We start from the raw sequence: 26,826 nt of genomic DNA on the forward strand, positions 1-26,826 counted from the left end.
ATTTCAATATCCCTTTACAGGTTGGTGAGACCACAAGGAAAATCAGGCACAATGTTACACACTCTGTTTTCTGTGGCACCAAATCACAGAGATGCCACACACGCAGGACTGTCACTCAAGCACAAATGTCAATATTAATCTCCCACTGTTTTATTTATTTATTTTTTTTTTCAGGGAGACTTTAGAAACGAAATAAAAAAACAAAAAAAGGCTTTCTATGGCCCACTGAGTGAGAGATGGCACACACAGGAGTCAGGAGTGGCACACAAGCCCAGAGGCCAATATTTATCTCCCACTGATTGATGTAGTGATTTTTTCAGGTAGATTTTGGAACCCAAATCAAGCAAAAAAAAAAAAAGGCTTTCTATGGCCCACAATTTGAGAGAGAGAGAGAGAGAGATGGCACACCCAGGAGTCAAGACTGGCACACAAGCAGAAAGGGCAATATTAATCTCCCACCTATTTTTTTTTTTTTTCAGGGAGACTTTAGAAACAAATTAAAATAAAATGATTTTTTCAGGAAGAATTTAGAAACCAAATAAAATAAAATGATTTTTTCAAGGACAATATAGAAACCCAAAAAAAAAAAAGGCTTTCTATGCCCCACTGAGTGAGAGATGGCACACACAGGAGTCAGGAGTGGCACACAAGCCCAGAGGCCAATATTTTTCTCCCACTGATTGATGTAGTGATTTTTTCAGGTAGATTTTAGAACCCAAATCAAGCAAAAAAATCAATAGGCTTTCTATGGCCCACTGAGTGAGAGATGGCACACACAGGAGTCAGGAGTGGCACACAAGCCCTGAGGCCAATATTTTTCTCCCACTGATTGATGTAGTGATTTTTTCAGGTAGATTTTAGAACCCAAATCAAGCAAAAAAATCAATAGGCTTTCTATGGCCCACTGAGTGAGAGATGGCACACACAGGAGTCAGGAGTGGCACACACGCCCAGAGGCCAATATTTTTCTCCCACTGATTGATGTAGTGATTTTTTCAGGTAGATTTTAGAACCTAAATCAAGCAAAAAAATAAATAGGCTTTCTATGGCCCACTGAGTGAGAGATGGCACACACAGGAGTCAGGAGTGGCACACAAGCCCAGAGGCCAATATTTATCTCCCACTGATTGATGTAGTGATTTTTTCAGGTAAATTTTAGAACCCAAATCAAGCAAAAAAATAAATAGGCTTTCTATGGCCCACTGAGTGAGAGATGGCACACACAGGGATGGCACTCTAGCAGAAATGCCAATCTTAATCTCCAACAAAAAAAAAAAAAAAACAGGGACTGTCCTACAATTACTATCTCCCTGCAGTAATCTCAGCTAGGTATGGCAGGCAGCAATAAGGAGTGGACTGATGCACAAATTAAATAAAAAGTGTGGACAAACAAACAAGATAGCTGTGCAGAACAAGAGGATTTGTGCTTTGAAAAAAGCAGTTGGTTTGCACAGCGGCGTACACACAGCAATGCAGCTATCACGGAGCCTTCTAGGGCAGCCCAATGAGCTACAGCGCTGAGAAAAAAAAAAAATGTAGCTTCCACTGTCCCTGCACACCGAAGGTGGTGTTGGACAGTGGAAATCGCTACAGCACAAGCGGTTTGGTGGTTAATGGACCCTGCCTAACACTCTCCCTGCTTCTGACGAAGCGGCAGCAACCTCTCCCTAAGCTTAGATCAGCAGCAGTAAGATGGCGGTCGGCGGGAACGCCCCTTTATAGCCCCTGTGACGCCGCAGACAGCAAGCCAATCACTGCAATGCCCTTCTCCAAGATGGTGGGGACCAGGACCTATGTCATCACGCTGCCCACACTCTGCGTTCACCTTCATTGGCTGAGAAATGGCGCTTTTCGAGTCATTGAAACGCGACTTTGGCGCGAAAGTCGAGTACCGCATGGCCGACCACGCACAGGGGTCGGATCGGGTTTCATGAAACCCGACTTTGCCAAAAGTCGGCGACTTTTGAAAATGAACGACCCGTTTCGCTCAACCCTAATTTTGACCCCTTCACAAACAAGGAATTCGCACGAAGGACCTGGAACACCATTCTGACCTGCTTCACATGAGACTCCCAATCATCCGAAAAGACCAAAATATCATCCAAATATACAATCATGAATCTATCCAGGTACTTTCGGAAGATGTCATGCATAAAGGACTGAAACACAGATGGAGCATTAGAAAGCCCGAATGGCATAACCAGGTACTCAAAATGGCCCTCGGGCGTATTTAATGCTGTTTTCCATTCATCGCCCTGTTTAATTCGCACAAGATTATATGCCCCTCGAAGATCTATCTTGGTGAACCAACTAGCCCCCTTAATCCGAGCAAACAAATCAGACAGCAGCGGCAAAGGGTACTGAAATTTGACTGTGATCTTATTAAGAAGGCGGTAATCAATACAAGGTCTCAATGAACCATCCTTCTTGGCCACAAAAAAGAACCCTGCTCCCAACGGTGATGACGACGGGCGAATATGACCTTTCTCCAAGGATTCCTTTATATAACTCCGCATAGTGGCGTGCTCTGGCACAGATAAATTAAACAGTCGGCCCTTAGGAAACTTACTACCAGGAATCAAATTAATAGCACAATCACAGTCCCTATGAGGAGGTACGGCACTGGATTTGGGCTCATCAAATACATCCTGGTAATCTGACAAAAACTCAGGGACTTCAGAAGGAGTGGAAGGCGAAACTGACAGCAATGGAACATCACCATGTACCCCCTGACAACCCCAGCCGGACACAGACATTGATTTCCAATCCAATACTGGATTATGGACCTGTAGCCATGGCAACCCCAAAACGACCACATCATGCAGATTATGCAACACCAAAAAGTGAATATCCTACTGATGTGCAGGAGCCATGCACATGGTCAATTGAGTCCAGTACTGAGGCTTATTCTTGGCCAAAGACGTAGCATCAATTCCTCTCAATGGAATAGGATACTGCAAGGGCTCCAAGAAAAAACCACAGGGCTGGCAAACTCCAAGTCCATCAAATTCAGGGCAGCGCCTGAATCCACAAATGCCATAACAGAATAGGATGACAAAGAGCAAATCAGAGAAACGGACAAAAGAAATTTAGACTGTACCATACCAATGGTGGCAGACCTAGCGAACCGCTTAGTGCGCTTAGGACAATCGAAGATAGCATGAGTGGAATCACCACAGTAAAAACACAACCCATTCCAACGTCTGTGTTCTTGCCGTTCAAAGCTCTGGTCAAAGTCCTATCACATTGCATAGGCTCAGGCCTATGCTCAGAGAATACCGCCAAATGGTGCACAGCTTTGCGCTCACGCAAGCGCCGATCGATCTCAATGGCCAAGGACATAGACTCATTCAGACCAGCAGGCGTGGGAAATCCCACCATGACATCCTTAAGGGCTTCAGAAAGACCCTTTCTGAAAATTGCCGCCAGGGCACACTCATTCCACTGAGTAAGCACAGACCACTTTCTAAACTTCTGACAATACACCTCCGCTTCATCTTGACCCTGACACAAAGCCAGCAAGATTTTCTCCGCCTGATCCATTGAATTCGGTTCATCATAAAACAATCCAAGCGCCAGAAAAAATGCATCTACATCACGCAATGCAGGATCTCCTGGCGCAAGGGAAAATGCCCAGTCTTGAGGGTCACCACGCAACAAAGAAATAATGATTTTTACTTGTTGAACGGGGTCACCAGAGGAGCGGGGTTTCAAAGATAGAAACAGTTTACAATTATTTTTGAAATTCAGGAACTTAGATCTATCCCCAGAAAACAAATCAGGAATTGGAATTCTAGGCTCTAACATTGGATTCTGAACCACAAAATCTTGAATGTTTTGTACCCTTGCAGTGAGATGATCCACACAAGAGGACAGACCTTGAATGTCCATATCTACACCTGTGTCCTGAACCACCCAGAGGTTAAGGGGAAAAGAAAGACAAAACACACTGCAGAGAAAAAAAATGGTCTCAGAACTTCTCTTATCCCTCTATTGAGATGCATTAATACTTTGGGCCAGCTGTTGTGAATTCTTTGGCTGAATTCACTCCTGTGGTCACAAGTGGTATTGCAGCCTCTGGGCTTCCTCCCTCAGGTGTTTTGGTGAGCTCGTTGGCTGCCTTGCTATTTAACACCACCTGAGTCTGTCTTCCTTGCTCCTTGTCAATGTTCCAGTGTTGGATCTGAGCTACTGCATCTTTCCTGTGGCCTGCTGCTCTGCTAGATAAGTGTTACTTTGTTTTTGTTTCCGTTTTTTCTGTCCAGCTGTGCTATTCTCTTTTGCTGGAAGCTCTGAGACGCAAAGGGTGCACCGCCGTGCCGTTAGTTCGGCACGGTGGGTCTTTTGCTCCCCTTTGCGTGGTTCTGCTTTAGGGTTTTTTGTAGACTGCATAGTTCTCTTTGCTATCCTCGCTCTGTCTAGAATATCGGGCCTCACTTTGCTGAATCTATTTCATTCCTACGTTTTGTCTTTTCATCTTGCTAACAGTCATTATATGTGGGGGGCTGCCTATTCCTTTGGGGTATTTCTCTGAGGCAAGTCAGGCTTGTATTTCTATCTTCAGGCTAGTCAGCTCCTCAGGCAGTGCCGAGTTGCATAGGTAGTGTTAGGCGCAATCCACTGCTGCTTTTAGTTGTGTGAGGATAGGTTCAGGTATTGCAGTCTGCAGAGATTCCACGTCTCAGAGCTTGTTCTATTGTTTTTTGGGTTATTGCCATATCACTGTATGTGCGCTGATTACTGCACACTGTGTTGCCTGATAGCACAGCATAACAGTACAAGGAGCCAAACCAATGATTCTCAATAGAGGGAAAAAAGAAGTCCTGACATCATTTTTTTTTCCTCAGCTCTGTTTTTTTTTTTGTTTTTTTCCCCTAGACATTAGAGTGCTTCAGGACACAGCTGTGGACATGGATATTCAGGCTCTGTGCTCCTCAATGGATAATCTCGTTATAAATGTACAAAAGATTCAAGATACAATTGATCAGAAATCTATGCTAGAACCAAGAATTCCTATTCCTGATTTGTTTTTTGGTGACAGAACTAAGTTCCTGAGCTTCAAAAATAATTGTAAGCTATTTCTGGCCTTGAAACCTCATTCTTCTGGTAATCCTATTCAACAGGTTTTGATTATTATTTCTTTTTTGCGCGGCGACCCACAGGACTGGGCGTTTTCTCTTGCGCCAGGAGACCCTGCATTGAGTAATGTTGATGCGTTTTTCCAGGCGCTTGGATTGCTTTACGATGAGCCTAATTCAGTGGATCAGGCTGAGAAAAATTTGCTGGCTTTATGCCAGGGTCAGGATGATGTAGAAGTATATTGTCAGAAATTTAGGAAGTGGTCAGTACTCACTCTGTGGAATGAATCTGCACTGGCGGCTTGGTTCAGAAAGGGTCTCTCTGAAGCTCTTAAGGATGTCATGGTGGGATTTCCTATGCCTGCTGGTTTGAATGAGTCTATGTCCTTGGCCATTCAGATCGGTCGTCGCTTGCGCGAGCGTAAATCTGTGCACCATCTGGCGGTATTGTCTGAGAGTAAACCTGAGCCTATGCAGTGCGATAGGACTATGACTAAAGTTGAACGGCAAGAACACAGACGTCTGAACAGGCTGTGTTTCTACTGTGGTGATTCCACTCATGCTATTTCTGATTGTCCTAAGCGTACTAGGCGGTTCGATAGCTCTGCCGTCATTGGTACTGTACAGTCCAAATTCCTTCTGTCCATTACCTTGATATGCTCTTTGTCATCGTATTCTGTCATGGCGTTTGTGGATTCAGGCGCTGCCCTGAATCTGATGGATTTGGATTATGCTAAACGTTGTGGATTTTTCTTGGAGCCTTTGCGGTGTCCTATTCCGTTGAGAGGAATTGATGCTACACCTTTGGCCAAGAATAAGCCTCAGTACTGGGCCCAGCTGACCATGTGCATGGCTCCTGCACATCAGGAAGTTATTCGCTTTCTGGTACTGCATAATCTGCATGATGTGGTCGTGTTGGGGTTGCCATGGCTACAAACCCATAATCCAGTATTAGATTGGAACTCTATGTCGGTTACCAGCTGGGGTTGTCAGGGAGTACATGGTGATGTTCCATTTTTGTCTATTTCGTCATCCATTCCTTCTGACATCCCAGAGTTCTTGTCTGACTTTCAGGATGTATTTGAAGAGCCCAAGTCTGATGCCCTACCTCCGCATAGGAATTGTGATTGTGCTATCAATTTGATTCCTGGTAGTAAATTCCCTAAGGGTCGTTTATTTAATTTGTCCGTGCCTGAACACACCGCTATGCGCAGTTATGTGAAGGAATCCCTGGAGAAGGGACATATTCGCCCATCGTCATCACCACTGGGAGCAGGGTTCTTCTTTGTAGCCAAGAAGGATGGTTCGCTAAGACCGTGTATTGATTACCGCCTTCTTAATAAGATCACTGTTAAGTTTCAGTATCCCTTGCCATTGATATCTGACTTGTTTGCTCGGATTAAGGGGGCTAGTTGGTTTACTAAGATTGATCTTCGTGGTGCGTATAATCTGGTGAGAATCAGGCAGGGAGATGAATGGAAAACGGCATTTAATACGCCCGAGGGTCATTTTGAGTATCTGGCGATGCCGTTCGGACTTGCCAATGCTCCATCTGTGTTTCAGTCTTTTATGCATGACATTTTCCGTGAGTATCTGGATAAATTCCTAATTGTTTACTTGGATGACATTTTGATCTTCTCTGATGATTGGGAGTCTCATGTGAAGCAAGTCAGAATGGTTTTCCAGGTACTGCATGCTAATTCCTTGTTCGTGAAGGGATCAAAGTGTCTCTTCGGTGTGCAGAAAGTTTCATTTTTGGGGTTCATCTTTTCCCCTTCTACTATCGAGATGGATCCGGTTAAGGTCCAGGCCATCCAGGATTGGACTCAGCCGACATCTCTGAAAAGTCTGCAGAAATTCCTGGGCTTTGCTAATTTTTATCGTCGCTTCATCTGTAATTTTTCTAGCATTGCCAGACCATTGACCGATTTGACCAAGAAGGGTGCTGATTTGGTTAATTGGTCTTCTGCTGCCGTGGAAGCTTTTCAGGAGTTGAAGCGTCGTTTTTGCTGTGCCCCTGTGTTGTGTCAACCAGATGTTTCTCTTCCGTTCCAGGTCGAGGTTGATGCTTCTGAGATTGGAGCAGGGGCGGTTTTGTCACAGAGAGGTTCTGGTTGCTCAGTGTTGAAACCATGTGCTTTCTTTTCCAGGAAATTTTCTGCTGCTGAGCGTAATTATGATGTGGGCAACCGACAGTTGCTGGCCATGAAGTGGGCATTCGAGGAGTGGCGTCATTGGCTTGAGGGAGCTAAGCATCGCGTGGTGGTATTGACTGATCATAAGAATCTTACTTATCTCGAGTCTGCCAAGCGCTTGAATCCTAGACAGGCCCGTTGGTCGTTATTTTTTGCTCGTTTTGATTTTGTGATTTCGTACCTTCCGGGCTCTAAAAATGTGAAGGCGGATGCTCTGTCTAGGAGTTTTGTGCCCGACTCTCCGGGGTTATCTGAGCCGGCGAGTATCCTCAAGGAAGGAGTCATTGTGTCTGCCATCTCTCCTGATTTGCGGAGAGTGTTGCAGAAATTTCAGGCTAATAAACCTGATCGTTGTCCGGCCGAGAAACTGTTCGTCCCTGATAGGTGGACTAGTAAAGTTATCTCTGAACTTCATTGTTCGGTGCTGGCTGGTCATCCAGGAATCTTTGGTACCAGAGAGTTAGTGGCTAGATCCTTCTGGTGGCCATCTCTGTCACGGGATGTGTGTGCTTTTGTGCAGTCCTGTGGGATTTGTGCTAGGGCTAAGCCCTGCTGTTCACGTGCCAGTGGGTTGCTTTTGCCCTTGCCGGTCCCGAAGAGGCCTTGGACACATATTTCGATGGATTTCATTTCTGACCTTCCCGTTTCTCAAAAGATGTCGGTCATTTGGGTGGTCTGTGATCGCTTTTCTAAAATGGTCCATCTGGTGCCCTTGGTTAAATTGCCTTCCTCCTCTGATTTGGTGCCTTTGTTCTTCCAGCATGTGGTTCGTTTGCATGGCATTCCTGAGAATATTGTTTCTGACAGAGGTTCCCAGTTTGTCTCGAGGTTCTGGCGAGCCTTTTGTGGTAGGATGGGCATTGACCTATCTTTTTCCTCGGCCTTCCATCCTCAGACTAATGGCCAGACCGAACGAACCAATCAGACCTTGGAAACATATCTGAGATGTTTTGTTTCTGCTGACCAGGATGATTGGGTGTCATTTTTGCCGTTGGCTGAGTTCGCCCTTAATAATCGGGCCAGCTCGGCTACCTTGGTCTCTCCATTTTTCTGCAATTCTGGGTTCCATCCTCGTTTCTCTTCAGGATAGGTTGAGTCTTCGGACTGTCCTGGTGTGGATTCTGTGGTGGACAGGTTGCAGCAGATCTGGACTCAGGTAGTGGACAATTTGACCTTGTCCCAGGAGAAGGCTCAGCTTTTCGCTAATCGTAGACGCCGTGTGGGTCCCCGACTTCGTGTTGGGGATCTGGTTTGGTTATCTTCTCGTCATATTCCTATGAAGGTTTCCTCTCCTAAATTTAAACCTCGTTTTATTGGTCTGTATAGGATTTCTGAGATTCTCAATCCGGTGTCTTTTCGTCTGACCCTCCCAGACTCCTTTTCCATACATAATGTATTCCATAGGTCGTTGTTGAGAAGATACGTGGCACCTATGGTTCCATCTGTGGAGCCTCCTGCCCCTGTTTTGGTGGAGGGGGAATTGGAGTATATTGTGGAGAAAATTTTGGATTCTCGTGTCTCTAGACGGAAACTCCAGTATCTGGTCAAATGGAAGGGTTATGCTCAGGAGGATAATTCCTGGGTTTTTGCCTCTGATGTACATGCCCCAGATCTTGTTCGTGCCTTTCATGTGGCTCATCCTGGTCGGCCTGGGGGTTCTGGTGAGGGTTCAGTGACCCCTCCTCAAGGGGGGGGTACTGTTGTGAATTCTTTGGCTGAATTCACTCCTGTGGTCACAAGTGGTATTGCAGCCTCTGGGCTTCCTCCCTCAGGTGTTTTGGTGAGCTCGTTGGCTGCCTTGCTATTTAACTCCACCTGAGTCTGTCTTCCTTGCTCCTTGTCAATGTTCCAGTGTTGGATCTGAGCTACTGCATCTTTCCTGTGGCCTGCTGCTCTGCTAGATAAGTGTTACTTTGTTTTTGTTTCCGTTTTTTCTGTCCAGCTGTGCTATTCTCTTTTGCTGGAAGCTCTGAGACGCAAAGGGTGCACCGCCGTGCCGTTAGTTCGGCACGGTGGGTCTTTTTGCTCCCCTTTGCGTGGTTCTGCTTTAGGGTTTTTTGTAGACTGCATAGTTCTCTTTGCTATCCTCGCTCTGTCTAGAATATCGGGCCTCACTTTGCTGAATCTATTTCATTCCTACGTTTTGTCTTTTCATCTTGCTAACAGTCATTATATGTGGGGGGCTGCCTATTCCTTTGGGGTATTTCTCTGAGGCAAGTCAGGCTTGTATTTCTATCTTCAGGCTAGTCAGCTCCTCAGGCAGTGCCGAGTTGCAATCCACTGCTGCTTTTAGTTGTGTGAGGATAGGTTCAGGTTTTGCAGTCTGCAGAGATTCCACGTCTCAGAGCTTGTTCTATTGTTTTTTGGGTTATTGCCATATCACTGTATGTGCGCTGATTACTGCACACTGTGTTGCCTGATAGCACAGCATAACAGCCAGCTGTACTGTTATGGACCTGGTGGTTAGGAGCACCCGAAACGACCTGATGGTTAAACTACCACAGGACAAGCTCTGGGAAGTGGGAGCTCTGCTGACCGCAACCCCTAATCCTATCACACAACTAGAAATAGCCGTGGAGCGTACCTAACTCTACCTAGACGCCTCTTCACAGCCTAAGAGCTAACTAGCCCTAGAAATAGAAAATAAAGCCTAGCTTGCCTCAGAGAAATTCCCCAAAGGAAAAGGCAGCCCCCCACATATATTGACTGTGAGTAAAGATGAAAGTCACAAACACAGAAATGAAACAGGTTTCAGCAAAGGGAGGCCAGACTTACTAAACAGACTGAGGATAGGAAAGGTATCTTTGCGGTCAGCACAAAAAACTACAAAAAGACCATGCAGAGTGTGCAAAAAGACCTCCGCACCGACTCACGGTGCGGAGGTGCCACTCTGCATCCCAGAGCTTCCAGCTAGCAATGCAAAATCATGATAGCAAGCTGGACAAGGAGCAATGAACAAATAATTAACTAGCAGGGACTTAGCTTCTGCTGGAGTAGACAGGTCACCAGAAAGATCCAAGAGCGAACTGAACCAGTACAAGAACATTGACAGCTGGCATGGAGTAATGATCAGAGTGGAGTTAAATAGAGCAGCCAGCCAAGACTAAACTAGGTCACCTGTGGAAGGAACCTCAGAACCAGCAGCTCCACTCACAGCCACCAGAGGGAGTCCATGGACAGAACTCGCCAAAGTACCATACATGACCACAGGAGGGAGTTCGATAACAGAATTCACAACAGTACTCCCAGACGGCTCTTCCCCCTTCAAGTTTTGGGTCTCTTAGTTGGATACATGGCCAGAGCCTAGCCAGTATGCATTGGAGGTGCTGGCTTGCCCTGCTGCTAGTGTATTATCGGAGCACGTCTTTAGTGCCGCAGGTGGTGTACTAACAGATCATCGCATGTGATTATCCTCCAATAACATTGATCAGCTTACTTTTCTGAAAATGAACAAAGCCTGGATATCGCAGAAATTCGTCAGTCCTCTTCCAAATTAAATAATTGGTTGGCAACAGTATCCAGGTCTCCTGTTCTGTTCATGTTTCTACCACCTGAACTGTAATCCCTGGGCTCAAACACCACCTGTTGCTGCTCAGAAGTGCCATCTGCACAGTCAACACATGCTCCAGTGTTATTGGGGTTCAGTAACGTCAGCTGATCCCCTGCTGTGTGTCCGGCAATTTCTCCTGCTCTGTCCACATTCACACAACTACTGATTTTAAACTTGCTCCAATTAGACCTCTGCCTACACTCTGCTTCTACTATTTACCCTGGGCTCCAACACCGTCAGTTGCTACTCAGAAGTGCTGTCTACACAGTCAACACTTGCTCCTATGTTATTGGGGTTCAGTAACGTCAGCTGATTCCCTTCTGTGTGTCCGTCAATTTCTCCTGCTCTGTCCACATTCACACTACTACTGATTTTAAACTTGCTCCAATTAGTCCTCTGCCTCCACTCTGTTTCTAGTATTTACCCTGGGCTCCAACACCGCCAGTTGCTGCTCAGAAGTGCCGTCTGCGCAGTCAACACATGCTCCAGTGTTATTGGGGTTTAGTAACTTCAGCTGATCCCCTGCTGTGTGTCTGGCAATTTCTCCTGCTCTGTCCACATTCACACTACTACTAATTTTAAACTTGATCCAATTAGGCCTCTGCCTCCACTCTGTTTCTAATATTTACCCTGAGCTCCAGCACCACAAGCTGTTTCCCGGCAGTGTATTTGGCACCAGTACTCCCTCCTGACCAGCCTGGTTCCAACACGCCAGCTGTTTCCGGGTAGTGTCAACATCACTTTGCCTCCAATACATTGTCCTGTCATGTTGCGGTCGTGTTTGCCGACTCTATGGTGTCTGCAGTTTATCTCCCTATGTGGGCTGTGGGATCTGGCAATGAAGGCTGGATTTGTAGTGCCAATAGGACCAGCACCCCCTGTAGGACTGTGGGTTTCGGTAACTCCGGCCGGCTCGTGGCCTTGCAACTTTTTTTTCATGTGTACCTTCTGCTGCCTATCTGAGTTCCAGTACCATTAGCTGGTTCTTTGGAAGTCAATCTTGAATATGTGCCCCTGGGTTCCAGTAACATCAGCTGGTTCTAGGCAGTGCCTTTGGATTAGGTGCCTCCTTCTCGGAATCCAAGTTCCACCAACGTCTGCTGGTCCTTGGTAGTGCTTTCCGGCACGGGTACCTCCTGCTTAGTAACCGGGTTCCAGTACCATGAGCTGGTCCTCGGTAGTTCCATTGGCTCTTGTACCTTCTGTGTCATGATTCCAATGGCAGGGAATCACAAAAGGACAAGCACCAACGAGCTCTAGGGTGATGGAACCTGAGCTGACCGCGACCCTAAACCTGAACACACAAATAACAATAGCCGGGGAACGTGCCTACGTTGATCCTAGACGTCTCGCACCAGCCGAAGATCTAACTTCCCCTATTAGAAGAAACACAGACCTCTCTTGCCTCCAGAGAAATACCCCACAGAAATAGCAGCCCCCCACATATAATGACGGTGAAATGAGAGGAAGGCACATACACAGTATGAAATCAGATTCAGCAAAATGAGGCCCGCTAAAACTAGATAGCAGAGGATACAAAAGTAAACTGCGCTGTCAGCATAAAACCCTTCAAAAAACCATCCTGTAATTACTTGGACTCATGTGCCAACTCATGGAACATGAGGAACAATTACAGCCCGCTAGAGCAACCAGCAGCAAAGAAACAATTATATGCAAGCTGGACAAGACAAAAATAAATCAAAACGTGGAACAAGAAAATCAAAAACTTAGCTTGTCCTGAAGATTACTGAAGCCAAAAGCTGAGGTAACAAAACACTCTGATAAACTTGATAGCCGGCGGGGAAATGACAAGAAAGCCCGGTTAAATAGGAAACTCCCAAATCCTAATAGAACAGGTGGACACCAGAGACAGCAGAACACAAATCACCCAGTACCATCAGTAACCACCAGAGGGAGCCCAAAAACAGAACTCACAACACTTCTGCTACCCATCCGGGTTCCAGTACCTTCAGCTGGTTCTCGGCAGTTCCTCAGCCTTCTTGTACCTTCTGCTACATTTCCAAGTTCAAGCTTTTTAAAAATGTTTTTTGGTTATCACTTTGGATCTCCCTGACGACGACCCTAAAAAGACGACGACCCTGAAGACCACCCCGAAGAAGACGACGACCCCAAAGACGACGACCCTGAAGACCACCCTAAGGAAGACAACTACCCCGAAGATGACGACCTTGAAGACGATGACTCTGAAGACCACCCTAAAGAAGACCAAGAAGATGACCCTGAAGAAGAGGACAAAGAACAAGAAGACAACCACCAAGATACAGAAGAACAGGAGACAGAATACTAAGAAGCAGAAGAGCAAAAAGCTGCAAAACAAAAAGCAGAAGAACATTAAGCATAAGACTAAAAAACAGAACAAAATATATTATCTAAGTTATAAGCAGAAGAAGACTAAGCAGTTTATGGGGAAGAGTCCGTTCATCCTCGTGGTGCCCCTGGAAAATACCTGCTGCTGCTGCAGTCCAAACTGAACGCGGACAAATCCTGTTGTAAATCTTTTGTGACAGGCAGAACAGAAGGTGTAATCTTCAAACTTTTATAGATAGCAAGGAATGCCTGTCACAAATAAGAATATGATGAAGAAGAAGAATATGTAGAAGATGAAGAAGTAGAATATGAAGAAGAATAATAGTTGAATAAGAACAATATGAAGAATGTAAAAAAAGAATAATAGGCAGAAGGTGAAGAAGAAGAAGATGAATAAGGTGAAGAAGAAGTGTATGAAAAAGATGCTGCTGCTGAGGATGATGGAGAAAGTGTGGGAGAAGTAAAAAAGAAGGTGAAGAGCATGGAAGTAGTGAAACATAAATATCTGACAAAATATAAAAAAGCTTAACATAGTCAATATCTTTGTAACTCCGAACGTCTTACAAAAAAATTGAATTCCGGCTATTCCATTTGATTGGGCAAAATCTCACAAAATGAGAATGCTTGGTCTGGGGGAAAATGTGTGTAAATGGGTTAGTAACTGGCTTAGTGATAGAAAGCAGAGGGTGGTTATAAATGGTATAGTCTCTAACTGGGTCGCTGTGACCAGTGGGGTACCGCAGGGGTCGGTATTGGGACCTGTTCTCTTCAACATATTCATTAATGATCTGGTAGAAGGTTTACACAGTAAAATATCGATATTTGCAGATGATACACAACTGTGTAAAGCAGTTAATACAAGAGAAGATAGTATTCTGCTACAGATGGATCTGGATAAGTTGGAAACTTGGACTGAAAGGTGGCAGATGAGGTTTAACAATGATAAATGTAAGGTTATACACATGGGAAGAAGGAATCAATATCACCATTACACACTGAACGGGAAACAACTGGGTAAATCTGACAGGGAGAAGGACTTGGGGATCCTAGTTAATGATAAACTTACCTGGAGCAGCCAGTGCCAGGCAGAAGCTGCCAAGGGAAACAGGATCATGGGGTGCATTAAGAGAGGTCTGGATACACATGATGAGAGCATTATACTGCCTCTGTACAAATCCCTAGTTAGACCGCACATGGAGTACTGTGTACTGTTTTGGGCACCGGTGCTCAGGAAGGATATAATGGAACTAGAGAGAGTACAAAGGAGGGCAACAAAATTAATAAAGGGGATGGGAGAACTACAATACCCAGATAGATTAGCGAAATTAGGATTATTTAGTCTAGAAAAAAGACGACCTAATAACCATGTATAAGTACAGTATATAAGGGGACAATACAAATATCTTGCTGAGGATCTGTTTATACCAAGGAAGGTGACGGGCACAAGGGGGCATTCTTTGCGTCTGGAGGAGAGAAGGTTTTTCCACCAACATAGAAGAGGATTCTTTACTGTTAGGGCAGTGAATCTGGAATTGCTTGCCTGAGGAGGTGGTGATGGCGAACTCAGTCGAGGGGTTCAAGAGAGGCCTGGATGTCTTCCTGGAGCAGAACAATATTGTATCATACAATTATTAGGTTCTGTAGAAGGACGTAGATCTGGGGATTTATTATGATGGAATATAGGCTGAACTGGATGGACAAATGTCTTTTTTCGGCCTTACTAACTATGTTACTATGTTACTATGTTAAAACCTCTATGCCTTTAATGTCTCCTCCACCTCCCCCAATACATTCTACATTCTACATTATTCTTAGTTGGTTTCCTTCAGGTCGAATTATCCTACAAGGAAAGAAAGGGTTTATTTTCATTCGCATATTTGTGTACCATTGACTTGCAGTGGTTTCCGGGATCAGAATTGGCGATATCCGATATTTTTTGGGTATCGGTCCAATCCAATCCGATCCGATATTTCCCGATATCGGAAGGTATCGCTCAACACTAGCTGTAAGCGATAATCATCAACATTAACAGAAATAAACATTTGAAATACTGTAGATCACTCTGCTTGTATTGACTATATAATATATGAGATTCACTTTTTGTATTGACAAACTGAAATAAATTAACTTTTTGGTGATATTCTAATTTTTCAAAATTCTGCATATGAGGTTCAGGTTCCAGGGTCAAGTTTAGGTGAAGTTCGCCCGAAGGATCAAACTTTATAAGGGGAAAAAAAAATAGGCCGCCCGAACCAGCCGAACACGGTCATCCATGGGTTCGTTCATCTCTATTGATGAACACTACACGGCCTTCATCGACAACCATGGAGACCATTTTAAAACTACAAAGTCTTGCCTTAGCGTTCTTACTTTGAGTTTCTGGATATTTCATCATGAGCAGAAGACCCCATCTCAGTGTAGTTGAAGTGGTTTCCATTCCAGCAGTGAAAAGATTTTCCACAAGGGCAATCAAGTTCTCATCGTGGAAATACTGTGTATGTTCTGACTTTCCCTAAAACAAAAACAACCATAAAAAGCACATTCTTTAAATAAAATTGAACTTTTATTTATTGTGGAACATTAACATTCACTAATGTTTGATTGTAGAGGGTCCGACCACCCTTCTTCTCATAAACCTAGCTTCAGGTTGGCTGTTAAATAACTGCAACATAAGCATGCCCCAACTTCTCCACCTGCTTTAGAAGACTTTGTATGCTAAAACCTTAATTTCATCTCCACCTTTCCATATAACAGAAACCAAAATATGAAATGTAGACAGGGAAAAATTGCCCTTTTTGCTCCCTACAAAGTTTCTGCAAGACTGTGAAGCATCGAAGACAATTTTATTCTGTTTATTTTATACATTTGAAGATTAAGGATTTTTTTTGTCCTAAAAAAATGTAGCAATCAAGGGCTCTGAGTACCACAACCTGAGTAAGGAAAATTAAAAACCTATATATTATATATTTTTATTTATTGTAAATCCAAACATAGACAAAAAATATCATAAAAAGGTAACACAAATTCTGTGTCACAAATCACCTACAAAGTCCAATATGAAATATCCAATATTGTATATTGTCTCTATAAACAAAAGTCTTTATGTTGCAATATTTGCTCAATTCAAAAAATTTGAAGAATCCTACCGAGGTGTTGGAATAACGAGCATCAAAGGGAAAGAAAGAGCAATATTGAATTCCAGGCTCACTCCCCCTACGGCAAAGTGTATTTGACCATGAAAACTAAAAATGAGCCTCTTCCTGGGGTAGTCCAAATTAATGAAGGATTGATAAAGCAAATATGGGGGGGCGTGGCTAGCTACAGAGGGAGCAAGATGTACTCTCCTCAAGCTCCTCTGAAAGCTGTTCTAATCCGCCAAATCCAACAGTCCGGTAGACCCATCTTCACATTTAGAGGGTACCAACCACCTGTATTCAAGACCTAGTCACTTTGTTTGGCCATTTTTGCCACTAAATTGAGCCACAACAGCAGTAAAATCCAGAGCCTAGTAACAGGTCTGAAGCCGGCAAGTGGTGAACGTAGCCCGCCATCTATTTGTGGACTTCACATCCACTTCCACCTCCAAATAAAACCACGGCGGGCAGGACGCTGGTGAGGCTCGCCCCTGTGTCTTAGGACCCCGACCCTCTCAGAAGAGCTCCGGAGCCTGGGAGAAGTGAGGAGGCCGGCGGGGGTCGTACGGACCACAGACGCACTGACAGTGCTTTCCCGCCCACCCCATCCTCCTTCCCTGCAGTAGAGTCCTGTTATGTTTGCTAATGACAGGTGTTATGAAGGCAATCCAGAAACACAGTGTGCTTAGCAATCAGAGCGCACACAGTGATCTGACAAATACCCAAAAATACAAGAACGAGCTCTGAGACGTGGAAACTCTGTAGACTGCACACCTGATCCTATCCTAAACACAACTAAAAGCGGCTGTGGATTGCGCCTAACAACTACCTAGGCAACTCGGCACAGCCTAAGAAACTAGCTAGCCTGAAGATAGAAAAATAGGCCTGACTTGCCCCAGAGAAATTCCCCAAAGGAAAAGGCAGCCCCCCACATATAATGACTGTGAGTAAGATGAAAAGACAAAACGTAGGGATGAAATAGATTCAGCAAAGTGGGGCCCGATATTCTAGGACAGAGCGAGGACAGTAAAGCGAACTTTGCAGTCTACAAAAAACCATAAAGCAAAACCACGCAAAGGGGGCAAAAAAAATCCCACCGTGCCGAACTAACGGCACGGCGGTACACCCTTTGCGTCTCAGGGATTCCAGCAAAACAAAAGACAAGCTGGACAGAAAAAAAGCAACAAAAAAGCAAAAGGCACTTAGCTATACAGAGCAGCAGGTCACAGGAACAATCAGGAGAAGCTCAGATCCAACACTGAAACATTGACAAGGAGCAAGGATAGCAGCATCAGGCGGAGTTAAGTAATGAAGCAGTTAACGAGCTCACCAGAACACCTGAGGGAGGAAGCTCAGAAGCTGCAGTACCACTTGTGACCACAGGAGTGAATTCAGCCACAGAATTCACAACAGAGTCCGTCTTCAGCACACCGATCGTGGGGATGACGCCTGGTGAGGAGGAATTAACGGCGCACACCTTCACACCGAGAGCCCTGGGCTGCCTCCCTGAGGTGGTGCCTGTCTTCCCACGGGGTCTCCTGGGATTCCTGCCGCTATCATCAACGGAGAGCCGGCAGCAAAGGTGAACCCGCCTAACAGAGATGAGTGGTGAGGGGACGCTGGCGGCTGAGTCTGTTTACCTGGACCTGGAACCTTGAAGTCTGTAGTGGCCCGGGGACATGGCCTGACTGCACTGCCAAACTGCCACTCATTTGACACGGCGCTTGCCAGCATCGGCACCCCTGAAAACCCGGTGCATTTTGCGGTGTCTTACAGTGCACTGGTTGCTTGGTGCTGCTCCCTATCCATTGCTACTTGCCTGCTGTACCTAATAAAGAATTAAGACGCGCCTGCCTGCAATATCACTGAGTGGGTCCACCATCTGTGGCGGCACTCTGTGCTCTTCTCAAGCCGGACCTGGGGATTCACCGCCAAACCCGGCGCCATCTCGGTATCCTCACATAGAGCAGAGGGAAATCCCTGCTTGTTGCAAGCAATCTGAGACCGCTCCTCCTCCACAGCTTATAACCTGTGCCTCTTCTACTGCTGCTACATACCCACTGCTGCCCCATACCCACTTCTTCCAGCTTAAGTGGACGGTGGCGCAGTGGTTAGCACAGCAGCCTTGCAGCGCTGGAGTCCTGGGTTCTAATCCCACTCAGGACAACACTCAGGAGTTTGTATGTTCTCTCCGTGTTTGCGTGGGTTTTCTCCGGGTTCTCCGGTTTCCTCCCACATTCCAAAGACATACTGATAGGGAATGTAGATTGTGAGCCCCATCAGGGACAGCGATGATAATGTGTGCAAAACTGTAAAGCGCTGCGGAATATGTTAGCGCTATATAAAAATAAAGATTATTATTAAATCCCTCTGGGCTAGTCCTTGAGATCGGGTTAGCCCTGCAGCACCTAGATAAAAGTGAAGCTTGATTTCAGTGTCCTTTATTGGAGATACTGGTAGCTGTCTGAGATCGGGGACTGTTCTACTTACTAACCTTGCTGTTTACCTATGGTGAAAGATAACCCTTTAATCAACTGGTCATTGGAATCTCTTGAGTAGCAGATTTTCCTGTTCCATAGCCGTGTATATTGAGACTTGAAAGTGTTCTACGTGACACTCCTAGAGCGACATCTGGTGTTCATGCCAAGTACCAATCTTCAATCCAATATAACACGGAAAGTGCTCAACAAGAATCCATCTTTCTTTACTAACCCTATGGCGACACCTAGAGGCCAGGCTGAATTTTTGCTCTAAAATATTTATGAATGGTTCACAAACAATGACCTTCTAATTCATCGGACTGCCAGCAGGGGGAGATAGACAACTCTTAACTCTAGTTATCCTTCTTTAAAAAAAAAAAAAAGAAAAAAAAAAAAGGCCACTGGAATCTTCTAAAACAACAAAATCCATCACTCAAGCAGATGTAGACAAATTTCTGAAAAAACAAATAGCCTTTCCAGACCATACTAAATCTCCAAAACATATTGAATTACAAATGGAAGAAGACACAGACTCAGACTTAGAGAGCGACTCAGACAGAGTGACTGCTACTAAGGATAATTTAGTAACCCGATCATTCATCAGAAGAATACTCTCAAAAGTCATGGAACCTATAGGAAAAGAGCTAGCAGAAATAAAACAAGACATGACACAGCAGGGTCACAGAATTGAATCAGATGAAAACTTCCAAACTACATTGAGAAGTGTGCAAAGCACTGGATATTCAACTGGAGATATTTCCTGACCTTGAAACCTTGCACTCTGCCAACCAACATCGTCCCTTGCTGAACCCTACTCCTTGGCATCTAGTGGGGACTCCAAAGTCGCAGAGACAGAAGAGGAAATCTACCAAGTCCCCGAGCTCAGGAGGAGGGGAAGAGACAGCGGGATGAGGAAAAGTCCCTACGCGATAGTGCTCCTTGATGGTCCTCGTGGAGGACACTCACTCCAATGGTTTTTACCTCTCGGAAATACAACTCACCCCCACAAAATTTCTTATTACCCTTATGTTTTCGTTATTATTCCCACCAATGTGACAGGTGGAGACTCTTGGGGTTCTGGGTTTTAGTGAGCAATTCTCCCCCAAGCTTGCAGACCTAATATGTTCAAATGTTAATACCAATTCTCGATGTTACTTTCACATGTACCATTTCTTTCTTCTTTCTGAACTTTATAAATTCTAAATGTTTAAAAGTAACCTTGTCTTCTTATTTCCACCCCTTCCTCGTCATACCTTTTGTCTTTCTCCTCCCCCCCTCTCCCCATCCTCACCCCCGCATCATGAGGCACTCAGATCTTCAGCAGACGTCCATACGAAAGACTCAAGATCCTCCCCAAACCTCTACAAATGGCTGAACACAATAAGGTAATCACCTTTGCTTCCCTTAACGCACATGGACTCAATTCTCCGATCTCTAGGTGACATACACTAGATGCACTGAAAAAACAGAGAGTAGACATCTTATTGATTCAAGAAACACACTTTAAGCCAGATTTAAGCCACAGGTGACCGAGACGGAACGGCTTAATAGTCATAGGGAACCACAAGTGACCATTTTAGCCCAAGAACCCTGTGAAATTTTTTACTTCATCACGGGGGCAAATGTGCCAACATCAGGATAGTCGGATTGGAGTGTATTAGGGGCTCGGATAGAGGCGGCTCTTTTCGCAAACGACTTCTGCAAGCTGAATCTCGCTGGATTTACCTGCTCCATTCCACAGCATCCCAGGGAATCAATGAGGATCATCATTTCACAGGGTTCTTGGGCTAAAATGGTCACTTGTGGTTCCCTATGACTATTAAGCCGTTCTGTCTCGGTCACCTGTGGACTAATATGAACTCTTGAGGAGGTGGCGGAATGGCTGCTCCACTTTGGAGATAAGGGACAACGCATGTGATGGATCTTACGCGCTGGTTACCGTGTACTGATACCGTATACTGGACAATAATGGGATACTTGGTGATGGTGCCCTACTTATGTGGATGTCCTATGTTATCTGTGTTTAGCGTGTTGATTTCTTACATTCATATGTACTATATATACATGTTATTCTAATGTGCATCATCATCTGTTCTAGTCTCTTGGGCGCCGGAGTGTCCTATCTGTGTGTCAGGATATTGCTAAACCATAGTTTTTCTTACTCCATATAGGTTTAGGATCTTATGTATTTATTTGTTCTCTTCTTAGATATATATATTCTTATGTGTGCCCTTCCCTCTGTTGCTGTGGCTTTGCTTTGAGTCCCACTGAGACGCCTGTTCGGTTGCTGTGCCTATTTCGGGCACGTACATGGCTCTAGCCTCTATTTATCATAGGTTTCCGTGCGGACAGCCGGTCTTCTTCCGGCGCGTGCGCACTGAAGCAGTGTGGGCAGAGACGTCTGCCCACTTGTAGCGGCCCCTGTCCTTTGCGCAAGCGCTAGCGGTCTCACTCCTTTGGATTGTTCCTTGTCTTCACCATACTGCGTATTTCCGGTTCCGGCCCTTGGCGGCACACAGGTCGGCGTGTACTGATCACTGGTTGTTATATATAAAGGGACGTGTTTCATTATGGTGAGTACTTCCCCTGACGAAGCGGTCTGTTGTACCGCGATACGCGTTGGGATCTCCTGCCTGACGATCCCGTCCCAGATCTGGCTGCTGGGTTACCATCCTTATTATAGGTGATTCACGGGTAACCGGGTACCTACTGCTTTCCTTGTGTGGGTGCTGCGGTACATTTGTGATCCTTTAGGCACTTAGGTTTGCCTTTAGGCAGTATGGTGGTTGCTGGCACATCAGGCCTGCTTTGATTGTTATTATACTAGCATCTGTGTCGTATTTAAACTCTGACTGTTTCACTTATTCATTCTCCTCTGGACTATTGTAACTCTCTACTAATCGGTCTCCCTCTTGCAAAACTCTCCCCGCTCCAATCTGTCCTGAATGCTGCAGCCAGGATCATATTCCTCACCAACCGTTACACCGATGCCTCTACCCTGTGCCAGTCATTACACTGGCTACCCATCCACTCCAGAATCCAGTACAAAACTACTACCCTCATCCACAAAGCACTCCATGGCTCAGCACCACCCTACATCTCCTCCCTGGTATCAGTCTACCACCCTACCCGTGCCCTCCGCTCCGCTAATGACCTCAGGTTAGCATCATCAATAATCAGAACCTCCCATTCCCGTCTCCAGGACTTTACACGTGCTGCGCCGATTCTTTGGAATGCACTACCTAGGTTAATGCGATTAATCCCCAATCCCCACAGTTTTAAGCGTACCCTAAAAACTCATTTGTTCAGACTGGCCTACCGCCTCAATGCATTAACCTAACGATCCCTGTGTGGCCTATTTATAATAAAAAAAAAAAAAAAGGTTCCTCGCATCATGTTCTCATTCACTTTATGCAGTATTAGCCCTCTGTGTCTGTACTGCTACATACTGGTTCATGCAGCTTTACATGAACACCCGAGCCTTACACTATGGCCGGTCTGAATAACTAAAGCAATTGTTACCATCCACCTCTCGTGTCTCCCCTTTTCCTCATAGTTTGTAAGCTTGTGAGCAGGGCCCTCACTCCTCCTGGTATCTGTTTTGAACTGTATTTCTGTTATGCTGTAATGTCTATTGTCTGTGCAAGTCCCCTCTATAATTTGTAAAGCGCTGCAGAATATGTTGGCACTATATAAATAAAAATTATTATTATTATTATTATTATTATTATTATTTACTCCTTTGACAGAGATTTTTGGCCTATTTTTTCTGCCCCACTTTGGGGTTATGTATCATGCATTCTATCCTTAGCATTATTATGTGCATCCATGCTTTGTTGGCCCCCGCGGCATTTACATCTATATCAGGTTATCTATAGCTGGCGGGATACCCCTCTTGTTTATGCAGCCATTACCTGTACATATGTTTATATCTTTTGGACGGGTCTGATGGGGGAGATGTTGTTTTTTGTACTCTTTTTAAATGTTTTTAATCATTATGTCACCAATAAAGTTGTTCCTCTTTTGATACTGACTATGGGTGGTGTGCAGAATGTTTTTTAGTGGCTTGTTTTTCTTTTCTTTTGTTGGATCATATTGTTGTCAGCCACTTCTTTTGCACCCCCACTATTTCGTATATTGATGTGTATATAGTGTGGTGCGCCAGCCTCTTTAGTTTATCAGGTGGTATATCTCACAAACACAAATCCAATTTTGGCAGGCGAACCCTGATGCCAAATGTTGGCGCTGCGGGTCCGAAGATGGCGACTATTTTCACATATGGTGGACATGCCCAATTATACGTAATTTCTGGTTGATGACGGAGAAGACCATTCAAGACATAACAGGAAAAAAAGCAAAATTACCACCAGAGATTGCACTCCTAAACTTTACTGTTTGCCCCAGATTCCCAAGAGCTAACAACCTAGCCCAAAATATATTGGCAGCAGCCAAACTTTTAATCCCCACCTATTGGAAGTCCACGAACATACCAAATTCGCAACAATTGCTAAGGAAAACAGATCAATTATATCACATGGCCGAGGTGGTTTCCTTAGTAAATCATACATATACAAAGTTCAAGGAGATATGGAACCCCTGGATTACTTTCAGAGAGAGTCGCCAATGACAGACAAAAGAAATAATTCTCATTGACACCAAACCAAAACATGATGCCCCCTCCCCATACCCCCCCCCAACATTCATCCCCCTATGATTACCCCTTCTATCTTTGTCTATCTTTTCTCTACTTTCTCCCCCTATTCTTTGTATTTCTCTTACTATAGGATTGATTCTAAAGCAGCCAAATCTATTTTTCTGATAAATGGATAGTGCTAGACAATCCCTAGATTTACTCATTATTTTTCCTAATTCGAGTCTAAAGTTATCTAAATAGTTCAATAGATACTCTTGTAACTACTTGTTTCTCATAATAATTGTAATGTTTATGCCCTTCTCTTTAAATTGTTGGCTGTAAAAACGTGTTTATCTTTTATGAAAATTCAATAAAAAGAACATTGAAAAGAAAAAGATAAAGCAAATATGGCTGACAGTGACGGCACAAAGAGAGTCTACCTCTTTATCATCTAGAGGTGGTATATCGGTGGCAGAAGTTAGCACATTTTGATTTTGTGAAGTATCGGTTATAGCTGTTGAAATCTAGTTTTTACCTCTTGTTGCTTGGCAAGGTAGGCGTCAACCAGGTTCCTCTGGTCATTGACATCCAGCTCCTTCTTCTGTTTCGTAAATGTTGCTCTTATGAAGTCATGCATCTCTTTCATGTTCACAAACACTTTCTTGTGTGGTCCGGGCATCCAATGAATCAGATATGGATAACTATTGTACAACTTTATAGAAGGTGAGAAAAAAGGATCTCCGTGAAATTTCATTATATTCAATTTAAATATGACAGAATACAATTTAAAAAAAAAAAAAGAAAAGTATTACTTACATAAATGTACTGTTCATGATAGAACTAGAGGATATGCAAAATAAAGTGACTATTTACTGTGCAAAGCAGTAGGCCATCCCCCCGGGCCCGGTGCTCAGAGGGGGCCCACACTACTGCAAACTGTATTGGCGTGCACAGCGTGCCAATACAGTTACATTCTGCAGGAGAGCAGGGAGAATCGATCTCCCTGCTCTGCCGCCATCCGCTATGGGGCCCCAGAGCAGGCAGGGGGCCCGCTGCCATCAGTGGGCCCCCCGTCTGTCATTGCATGGTCAGCTGTATCAGCATCTAACCTATGCAGCTGACCGCATTGATGAGGGAAGGAGCGCTACGCTCTGTTAGGACTGGCGGAACGCACCAAATAATAATATTAAAGAATATGCGTTCGCAGTCTGGGTTCCACCGTGCAGGGAGGGCACCTGCTGATGAGTAATGGCGGAAGGACGTTTGCTCACACGTAGGTTAGACCTCACCCAGTGTGAATGGAAGCGAACTCTGTTGCTTCACAGAGTCGCAGTAATTACGCTGCACCCTGTGAGCAGTCACAGGGTGCAGCTGAAAGACACTAGTGGGATCCCAATGAATCACCCCCACTAAACTGGTGATTTTACTCGCTCTGACCCTCGGTGGCTTTGGACTCCACGCCTGAGGACGCTCTGAGTCAAGCGGGAATTCCCATTCTAATCTGACCGGCTGTCAGGAAAGCGCACTGATTGCGCACGGTGCCATAAAGACGGTGCAAAAAGATACGGAAATGTGTGCTTAGTGTGCAGATAGCACTTTCGTGCTCTAGGTTGCTTCCACCATTCGCGAGCAGTCATCAACACAAGGAATGGGAATGATAAAGGAGCATTTATCCATCGACAGACATTCATCTACACACACACATATCAAGAATATACTAGCGCATGGCCGTGCGGCCATGCGAACCTTTTATAGCTGTAGCACTCAAGGACCTTCCTAGTGGTCCAATAGGAGCTGCTACAGGACCTGAGCGTGTGACCCCAGACCTCCAATGGGAGGTTGTCCTTTGGGCATGCTCTGTATGGGAAAAGCAGGACCTAGCCCCTGAAACGCCTGCTAGCTGCTGATCAGTACTGGCTACAAAGGCAGAGCCTGGAAAGGCAGCAGTAACCAAGCGCACAGTATCAGCTTGAGCCAGACGCTGGGACCGACGTCTCTGCTGAGCAGGCTCCACTGCGTTTGGAGGAGAATGGGAGACCGCAGCAGACATGGTTCAAGATTCCCCCTGTGAAGTGGCAGGAACTCGACTCCTAACATTACCCCCTTCCTAGAGCCCCCTCCTCACTGAGCCTCGCTATGCTCAAAGGCCGCAATGAGCAACCGAGCCCGAATGTGCTCAAAGGCTCCCAGGTCCTGTCCTCTGGGCCATGACCCTTCCAATCCACCAGATAGAATTTTTTGCCATGTACCACCTTACACCCCATGATAGTATTAACCTCGTAATCGTCCATTGACAAGCCCGATGCCCTGGAATATGATTCGGAAAACTGGGACATGTGAAAGGGTTTTAGGAGGGACACATGAAAGGTGTCGGTGATACCTAGGTTTGGAGGAAGGGCCAACCGATAGACCACAGGATTGACTTGTTCCAGGATCTTGAAGGGGCCTATGTAGCGAGGTGCAAATGTAGTGGACTCAACTCACAGCCTGATGTTATGGGCGGAGAGCCACACTAAGTCACCAGGAGCAAAGGTCGGAGCGCGGCGCCGATATGCATCGGCAGAAACCCTCATTCTCTCCTTGGAGGCCCGGATGGCATCCTGTGTGCAGTCCCAAATGTCACGTGCCTCCACCGCTCAGTCTGCCACCCTAGGATCGATGAATGACACGGGCATTGGCACAGGGACACGCGGATGCTGGCCGTAGTTAAGGAGGAATGGGGTCCGCCCGGTGAAGTCGGCTACGGCGCTGTGCAATGCAAACTCTGCCCATGGTAGCATGGATGCTCAATCATCCTGCCTGGCAGAGACAAAATGTCACCGGTTTGTGTCCAGAGTCTGGTTGGCCCTCTCTACCGACCCATTCGTCTTAGTGTGGTACGCAGAAGAGAGATTCAGCTCAATGTTGAGTAAACGACAGAGCACTCTCCAGAACCGAGATGCAAACTGGGGTCCCTGGTCACTGACAATTTTGTCTGGCACGCCATGTAGGTGGAAAACATGTTTAATGAACAACGCCGCCAAGGCCCGTGCAGAAGGTAACCGTGGAAGCGTCAACAAGTGCACCATTTTAGAAAAATAGCCGGTGACTACTGTAAGGCAGTGACCGGTGTCATATGCGAGGGTCGCTATGTATCCCCCAGGATGTGCTTAGAAGCATATTAGATCCGCTGGAGTGCCCTGTGCTCACAGCAGGTTGCCTGTGAGACACAGGGAAGAATAAAAGTGAGTGTGAACTGGGTCAAGTTATTTGACCCAGAAATTATTCAGGAAAACCCGGTATGGGCTTTTATTTTTGAAACGAACTGCAGGAAGGTAGTGGGGCCGGTCCGTTTCCTCCAGCCCAGATCTTATAGTGGCCCATGGCCATAGAATCTGGAGGATAGAAAAAAAAACCCCTGCAAGAGAGTTTGGGTGTGTCAGTCTGGT

The 26,826-nt window shown here is 45.3% G+C and overlaps 1 protein-coding gene across 2 annotated transcripts in view; it reads right to left on the reverse strand.

Moving 5' to 3' along the window:
* Positions 1-26,826, reverse strand: part of LOC138638762 (cytochrome P450 2K1-like) — a 113,747-nt gene that overhangs the window by 48,561 nt on the left and 38,360 nt on the right. Inside the window, exons 6-7 of one of the 2 annotated variants that reach the window (XM_069728321.1) lie at positions 23,934-24,110; positions 15,522-15,663 (exon numbers count right to left, since the gene is read on the reverse strand). In XM_069728321.1, coding sequence (XP_069584422.1) covers positions 15,522-15,663; positions 23,934-24,110 — 319 coding nt within the window. The remainder of the gene's footprint in view (positions 1-15,521; positions 15,664-23,933; positions 24,111-26,826) is intronic. The other variant, XM_069728323.1, reaches the window with a different exon arrangement.

The sequence above is a fragment of the Ranitomeya imitator genome, chromosome 5 (genome assembly GCF_032444005.1).
Source record: "Ranitomeya imitator isolate aRanImi1 chromosome 5, aRanImi1.pri, whole genome shotgun sequence".
NCBI classification, from domain to species: domain Eukaryota; kingdom Metazoa; phylum Chordata; class Amphibia; order Anura; family Dendrobatidae; genus Ranitomeya; species Ranitomeya imitator.